Source organism: Aulonocara stuartgranti (genome assembly GCF_965226115.1).
Source record: "Aulonocara stuartgranti genome assembly, chromosome: 14".
Classification (NCBI taxonomy): Eukaryota; Metazoa; Chordata; class Actinopteri; order Cichliformes; family Cichlidae; genus Aulonocara; species Aulonocara stuartgranti.
Window position 1 is genome coordinate 15,502,846 of NC_138950.1, and position 8,750 is coordinate 15,511,595.

The window sequence follows — 8,750 nt, forward strand, 5'->3', positions numbered from 1 at the left end:
AAAGTCCCCATTCATTGCTGTGCATATTCCATGCTTATTCCAATATGCTCACTTCAGCTGCATTTCTCCACCTATTCCAGGAGGAGATAGGCTGAGATCTGACAGGGAGAGAGAAAGAGAGAAGGACAGCACCCAGCAGCTGGAAACACAACACTATGTCACGTAACAATCATATTATGCGATAATTACTGGTGCATTCTTATCTAAGCGGCAGTTTAATCTTTCAGCCATGTATGGAGGAGCAAATTTTTCCAATATTTTATGCACTGTTGGCTGGTTTAATTTGCTGGATAATTTTACATACTCCATATCAGTCTGTAATTTTAGCATCCAAAAGATAGCTGTGGACTTTTGGTACTTAATGTAGTTGGTTTATTTCACTGTTTACAAATGCTTATAATATGTGGACTGTAACACAGCTTATTTCTCTAGCTGACTTTCCCAGGTAAAAAAAACAACAAAAAACAACAACAAAAAAACATGGATCCATGATGCAAACCTCCTGTTCTGCCGCATCCCAAACGCGCTCTATTGGACCAAGAATTTTCAGATGATTTGAGCTTCGTGACATAGTGTGTTATCATTCTGGAAGCAGCCATTAGAAGATGGGTACATTGTGATGAGAAAGGAATAGTCATAGTCAGCCACAACACTCAAGTAAGCTTTGGGGCGAGGTGAATGATGATAAACTCGTACTGAGGGGTCCAAAGAGAGCTAACAAAATATCCCTCACACTATTACACCCACTCCAGCAGCTGAACCACTGATACAAAGCAGGATGGATCCATGCTTTCATATTGTTTGTGCCACATTGTCACTTTACCATTTAACGGTGCAGTACCAGGCAATGTTTTTCCCAACCTTCTGTTGACTAATTTTAGTGATCTTTTGTAAATTGTAGCTTCAATTTCATGTTGTTTCGAGGGACTCTTCTTCATTGTACCAAGTGCTTACTTGCCTTCCTTATCAGCACAAAACAGTCAGGCCATTGTCTTCTGACCTCTGACATCAACAAGGCCTTTTCACCCAGAGAACGGGATATTTTCGGATCATTCTGTGGAAATCATGGCACTATCACTCTGCCTGACGTACAAGTAAACACTTATACCTGTAATACTTCTAATCTTTTTTCAACAGTAGCAAAGCAAGTTCAGGTTGATACCCGACCTCCAAAGTGTCATCTTAGTTGGGATATCATAAATACACACACGCATTGGCAAAAGGCATGCTGGTTTGCATTTGGGCATGCAACAACAGCTTCAGTCCTTTCACAGGTATGCTGATTGCCAATGAGGTGTGAACTTTCCCTACCTGTCCAGCAGTGTTTTGTCTGGTGTTAGAGTGAGGGTTCTTCTTTCTCAAGCACGCTGCTGGCTCATATGGGTGTGGTTAATGGGAAATTTTCCATGAATTGTTTTCTTTTCTTTTTGTTTGTTTGAAGTCTAGGATAATATCCAAAATGTGTCAACGCAGTCTGACTTTACCAAATAAGTGCAATAAATTTTACCACTGTTCTGCTGTGTGGTAGGTCGATGACTGATAGGAGCAAGTAAACACATGTTAATATCAAAGCACATCAGTATCAGCACTGCAGCGCTGTAACCAAGAGTCACATAACGAAATGTTTTTATAACATATTTACTTGGCTGCAGGAGCAGGAAAACGCATAACTGGTTGCATGACTTTTCTTGCAACTGCTCCATGTTCTGCACAAACAAACAGTTTCATGCTTGTAAAAAGCACTTGAAGCTTTCCAGAGCACTTAAATCGTCCCAGAAGTGCAGTGTTTTCTATAAGGTTTTGTGCACATGTCTTGTAATATGTTACTATTCAATATCATGAGGCTTTTTTAGAGTTCACTGATAACACAGAAAAAATTGGAAACTTATGTAAACAGAAGTTCATATTGCCTTGTGGTTATTACAGCACTGTCACATGACGTGAATGCAGCCACTACAATTTGTAACCTAACCACAGCCTTCTCCTGATTGTTTGTATCACAGGACCACACACTGACATTTTGATTGCATTTGTTGTTTTGCGGTTAGGGATAGTTTTTGGCTAAAGCGGACAGTGCCCCCTGTGATGGATATGGATCCTGTGCCAGGTCCCACTGTAAATCTGTGGAACAAAGTTGTGTGTTTTTGTTTGGCTGTCTTGACTGTGATTACTCTGTGGGCCCTGTACCACCAACAGGGTTCTCTAGAAAAACAAACACAAATTTTCTTTCTCCGCAACTCCCATTACTCTTTACACTTGATTCTTCCTTCTGTTGTCCTCCGTCTTCCCAACAATTATTCAACTAACATTCTGCCTCAGGGTAGTAAAGTAAAGAAAAGGTTATTTTTTTTCTGATTCTAAATTCAGAAACAAGAGAGGAAGATGTTGGAGAAAAAAGGTGAAAGGTGGCTAAGATGGGAGGGAAGAAGCACTGGCAAGCATCCCAACTGTTTGCAAGTCAAGATTTGACGCCCATGCGCAAAAGCACTGATGTTGGCAAGATATCCTGCTTTGGCTGAATTTAACCTTCCTTCCATGTGCATGCAAACAGTAGCTGCTTTTGAAAATTAAAACACCACTACCTAACAAACCAAAATAAAGGCAACAACAGCCACTCACTGGAATAAGGTCTTCATTGCCTTCAGGCTGTCTCATACAGACACACGCACAAACAGCAAATACATACACACACACATTTGCAAAGGCCAGATATGCAGTTTGCACCTCAAAGCCAGGAAATCAAAAGCCGTTTGTATTCACGGGCGCTGTGTGGAGGAAGAGGGTTGGTTGCTTTCCTGTGCCCGCAACACTGCACCGCCGCCGGGTCCTGGCGACAGCTTCACACCCCTGTCTGCTTCAATGGGTCTGTGGCATTGTGACGGACACAAAGGAAGTCTTAGGATAAGCCAGGAGGAAAAGGTGCCACTCTTTATTCCTGACTCGTCCCCTCATTTCCTCCTAGCTGTGCTAAAAGAGAAAGTCAAGAGCAGTGATGAAAACAAGGGGGAGCAGCGAGAACAGAGCTCTGCACGAATGTCTCCAAAACAAGTGGCGTTTGTTCTCTCACACCTCTGCGAACATTTAAGCGAGGGTGCATGCAGCTGGTACAAACATGGTGAAATTATACAAGTGCTTATAAATTGTCGACTGTAAATACAAAGATGTACTGACACAGATATGTGTGGCCCCGTATCTCCTGTATAACTAATTTACTTCCTTCCTTGACACTTATAAATGACCACATTACAGATTTACAAAGGAAGTACAGACAGCAAACATTTACACAGACCAGGGTAAAATATATACCGATAATTTCTCCAGAATGTTTACAACAGATACACAACAGAAGTGATTATCTGCCAAAACTCGGACACAGTGCACCAGTTACTTTGAGGTATCTCATACAAAAAAATCTTCAATATGCGGATTGAGTCACGAAGCAGGTTATAAAGTATGTGCGTTTATGCGTTTAGATCATTTAAAAGCTGATAGTCTTTATTTTGTAATATACACTCGAGTACTCAGAACCTGTTCTGGTGATTCAGTCTGATGATACTGATAATGGATTTTGATAGTAGGCTCATGTATGAAGATCTGCACTAAAGATAGCGACAGTTAAAAACACAAAACTAATCTGGAACATCACAATATTCTGCATAGTCCACCTAAGAGAAACAAAGATATTATTTTTAGTATCATATACACAAAATACTGTCATTATTTTAGTAGGTAAAAGGAGTGAAAGCTTGCGGTAACAGAGCCGTTGGAGACCTTCACCTCGGAGCTGTCAGAATGAAAAAGTAGTTGACCACATTTCACACCCCTTCAGTAATGGATGTAGAAAGAAAGGAGGAGGGATAGATAGCCCTCTAAAGGGAGAGGTCCCAATTTTAGTGCATTACAATGTCTGTATGGCACATCCATGCAGCAATCTCAGGTTCAGTGCATTTAGTTTTTTCCTCTAAAGGAAAAAAAACATCATCCCATGTCCACTTCCTTAGGCACAAGCTCTTAGGTGTTCAATAGCTATTGATTATTAAACATCAGCTTGTGAATAGAAAATGTGCTTCTAAGTCCTATTTTTACTGAACAAATAAATGAACAGGTTTTTAGTGCCTGTAGGAAAACCTATTTCCCCGAGCCTGGTTCATCACAATGATTACTAATGATAAGAAAGAAGAGTGATTGCTCTACCATTTAAAGTACAATACAAGTACAGGACGATACAGTACAGTAGCTTATCAATATCAACAGGCTGCAAGCAAGCGATATTTATCACAGGGTTAAAATGACTATTTATCCTAGTTTTATAAACTGTTGTCCAATGAATTCTACATACAGTGTTCAGGCCACACACACTGCATTTATTTCTGCCAAGTCCAAAATGTTTTCTAAAGCTAAAAGAGATCCACAACCTGGTACACACAGGTATCTCATTACAGCCTCCGGCCCCCATTCTCCACATACTCAGTTAGGCTGTTAAGCGCTGCTTCATCACTCTTTGATTGAAGGACATTCTCTCCTTTCCTCGAAGTCTTTTTAGTGGCCCGTGACAGCTTCCTCCTGAAGGTGTCTCCAGCCAGGAAGTACAGAATAGGATCCACACAGCTATTGAGGCTGGCCAGACCCCGCGTCACCTGATAGGTGGCATAGACGCGGTTATTAAACTCACACATGTCAGGGGTTTGGAAGTACAGCCTGGCCCTCATGTTGAGGTTCTTCATCACATGGAAAGGCAGGTAGGAGACGGCAAAGACTGCAAGCACTATGATAACTAGGTGAATGGATTTCTGCCGCAGAGGCGCATTGTTCATCTCATTGCAGATTAATGCTTTGACAATCATGCCATAGCAGCAAAAAATGACAATAAATGGGATGCAGAACCCAAACACCGTCAAAGTCATACTGTAGATGAAATACCCCGGCAACTCGTCCACTGTGGTGGTGTCGTAACAAGTGGTTGCGTTACGCTTTAAGCCAGTCCGGGAATAGTAAAGGATGGGGGACATGCTGATAACAACCAAAACCCACACCAGTGCACTGGTAATAACTGCATTTTTCTTCTTCAGTCGACCCAGAGACTTGAGCGGGTGCACCACCCCAGTGTACCTGTGAACACTGATGCAGGTCAGAAACAGAATACTCCCATAAAGATTCACATGGAATATAAAGCGCTGCAGTCGGCACAGAACGTCCCCGAATATCCAGTCTGTTTTGTTGAAGTAGTAGAAGATGAGGAAAGGCAGTGAGAGGACGTAGCAAAAGTCAGCTAATGCCAGGTTGAACATGTAGACAGAGATGCTGCTCCAGGGTCTCATATGGCAAACAAACATCCAAATGGCCAAGCTGTTGCCCACCAGTCCAGTAATGAAAACTAGGATGTAAACAGTGGGCAGGTAATAGAACTGGAAACCTGTCTTGGTGAGGGAACATCCTCTTGTGTGGTTATGAAGCTCTGTCACATTCATTAGAGAGGTCAAGTTCAAGTCTGTGGTCATGGTGTCAGGGGCAGTGGAACGTCCTTTCACTGCATGAAAGCAAAAGACACATGAGTAAATATTTAGTATCAGTTGAACTAATCTGTTTTTCACACGCTATAGGCTGGCTGCTTTGTTTAAAGATGACCTACGCCTGAATTCAAAAAGCAGTTGTGCGCACACTTGGCATTCAATCGCTTAATTTAGCAGAATTCCTACAGTCCGACAACCACTTGTGACTGAACACACACGGAGCGAGCGGGGGAGTGACAGGCACATTACGGCACTCACCGTTGAGGCTGAGTTGTATTCCACATTCCTGAAGCCTTCACAGTTGGACAGATTTCAGTCAACACGCTGACGGGGCGTCACGAGCTGTCAGGTATTCCTTCCGTCTCCTTCCAGTAATGGAAATTGATTAAAAGTTGCGATTTCCTTCGGGCTGGCGCTGATACACTTTAAGGGAGTGGAAAATCTGCTGTCTGTTCGTCACGCGGGACGACGATTTCCCACAACAGCGGCAGTGGGACGCAACTGAGACAGCTGCAGGCTCTGGCATGAAGAGCAGAAAACAGGATCCGTAAAGAGAAAGGAGGCTCTTTACGCGCGAGAGGGGAGGTGCGCACACACAAAACCACCGCACGGTTCCCAAACGCATTTTCTGCTGCTCCCGCCTCCTCCTTAATCCGAAAGGCGTGCGACAATTCATTCTAAAGAAACATGCCTATAAATAATCGCCTTTGTTCACCTTTGTTAACAATTGATTGTTATGCTAGTTAAACTCACTTGCTTACAGTTGGAGTCCGTTTCAGTTGACGTCCCTGCTGTTAAAATATAACCTACGCAGATCTTAGATTTTATTTAGCTGTAGATTCGTCTAAGTCTAGACTCACAAAGCAAAAAGTTCCCTAAATAACAACACTGTTTTTCAATTTGACATCTAGTGGGAAATGTTAACTATAAGAAGATAAATCAAGGTGATTATCTATTCAAAATATTCCGAAAGTTATTATTGCTCGGCGGTAATCGAAGAAAAACAAATACTATTTAAGTGGGAAGTGGGCAGATTCCTCATTTACTATAGTGATTTGTCATATTTATGGGTTTGTCTTTGCAGCTCTTATTTTGCACGTTCCTGCACCATTACTGTCAAAGCTTAGACAAAATAAAGGCACTAAAAAATCTAATGTGTTTCGTATACATGGAGATCGATGATCAGTTCGTGTCTCCTGAAAAGCTGAGACAGACAGCTGGATGTGTGCAACATTGCCAAGGACAAACCAGACACTGGCAGAGACATGGAGAGGCTGGTGGAGAATAGTGAAGGCTGTGCAATGACGGAGCCAAAGGTTAAGTTAATTTAGCTGCGATGCCAAACATCTTAAAAATGGTGGAAAATGCAGCGAGCCAAGATTCAAACAATAATCTAATGGATGGTATTAATAAGACAGACAATAAATGGCCACCATTAACTTGGACGAAGATCTATCAGTGGATAAAAGATAAGGTAAAGTTCACCCCCCCCCCCCCCCCCCAAAAAAAAAAAACCAAATAAAGAAAGAAAGAAATTAATAAAATAAATAATAATAATAATACATTAATACACAATTACATATATTGAACTTAACAAAAATGCAAAAATGGACAAAAACAAATGGCAAAACTCCATCAAGGCAGCTCACTCCATGGGCAGTATTTACTTCCAGTATTGCATTTTGTATATATTCATTTAGTTTACTTTGTTGTTTTTAAAAATACTTTAATAAGTTTGTAGTTCTGTGAAATTACAGATTACCTTAACAGGAATAGGTAATGGAGGCTTGACAAGACTTTCTTTAAAGATATTTTGGGGTCAGGTTTAAAAAAGGCAAATGTGAATTGTAAAAGTGAGATCAGAGGTCAAAAGGAACATTACATTTTAATAAAATCTATAATATGGATAAATATATAGAGAGAGGGAGGGGCTCAGAGTAGAGCCGCTGCTGCTCCACATCGAAAGGAGCCAGCTGAGGTGGTTCGGGCATCTGACAAGGATGCCTCCTGGACGCCTCCTGGGTGAGGTGTTCCGGGCATCTCCCACTGGGAGGAGGCCCCGGGGCAGACCCAGGACACGCTGGAGAAATTATATCTCTCGGCTGGCCTGGGAACGCCTTGGTGTTCCCCCGGATAAGCTGGAGGAGGTGGCTGGGGAGAGGGAGGTCTGGGCTTCTCTGCTTAGGCTGCTGCCCCCGCGACCCGGCCCCGGATAAAGTGGATGAAGATAGATGGATGTACAGGGAGTGCAGAATTATTAGGCAAATGAGTATTTTGTCCACATCATCCTCTTCATGCATGTTGTCTTACTCCAAGCTGTATAGTCTTGAAAGCCTACTACCAATTAACTCATTCACTGCAATTGACGTCTATAGCCGTCAATTGCAGTGAATGAGTCAATGGGTTTAACTCATTCACTGCCAATGGCTGGCAGTGAATGAGTTAAGCATATTAGGTGATGTGCATCTCTGTAATGAGAAGGGGTGTGGTCTAATGACATCAACACCCTATATCAGGTGTGCATAATTATTAGGCAACGTCCGTTCCTTTGGCAAAATGGGTCAAAAGAAGGACTTGACAGGCTCAGAAAAGTCAAAAATAGTGAGATATCTTGCAGAGGGATGCAGCAGTCTCAAAATTGCAAAGCTTCTGAAGCGTGATCATCGAACAATCAAGCGTTTCATTCAAAATAGTCAACAGGGTCGCAAGAAGCGTGTGGAAAAACCAAGGCGCAAAATAAGTGCCCATGAACTGAGAAAAGTCAAGCGTGCAGCTGCCAAGATGCCACTTGCCACCAGTTTGGCCATATTTCAGAGCTGCAACATCACTGGAGTGCCCAAAAGCACAAGGTGTGCAATACTCAGAGACATGGCCAAGGTAAGAAAGGCTGAAAGACGACCACCACTGAACAAGACACACAAGCTGAAACGTCAAGACTGGGCCAAGAAATATCTCAAGACTGGTTTTTCTAAGGTTTTATGAAGAACATCAAACAATATGAAACATACACTCCCACCTCATAATTATAGGAGTATCAGTGGGTGTACAAAAAGAAAAAAGAAAGGGTCCAATCTAATAATACGAGTAGCAAACCCTGGAGTACAAGATAACAGTTCCTGAGTGTACAAGAGATATGTGGAGAGTTTCAAAGCCCACACCCCCACACAGACACAGAAAAAACAAAACACACAAACCAAGAAAAACAAAAAAAAAACACAAATAAAACACAAACATAATGAG

At 42.1% G+C, this 8,750-nt stretch overlaps 1 protein-coding gene across 1 annotated transcript; it reads right to left on the minus strand.

The window, feature by feature from the left end:
* Positions 1-2,615: 2,615 nt before the first annotated feature.
* Positions 2,616-6,149, minus strand: p2ry1 (purinergic receptor P2Y1). Its single transcript, XM_082502566.1, has 2 exons — positions 5,769-6,149; positions 2,616-5,527 (listed from the first exon to the last, which is right to left on the minus strand). The coding sequence occupies exon 2, from the start codon at positions 5,496-5,498 to the stop codon at positions 4,437-4,439; it is 1,062 nt and encodes a 353-aa protein (XP_082358692.1). The 5' UTR covers positions 5,499-5,527; positions 5,769-6,149; the 3' UTR covers positions 2,616-4,436.
* Positions 6,150-8,750: the final 2,601 nt, after the last annotated feature.

Coding starts and splice junctions, on each gene's coding strand:
- p2ry1 (XM_082502566.1), bottom strand. CDS start 5,498: ATGACCACAGACTTGAACTTGACCTCTCTAATGAATGTGACAGAGCTT.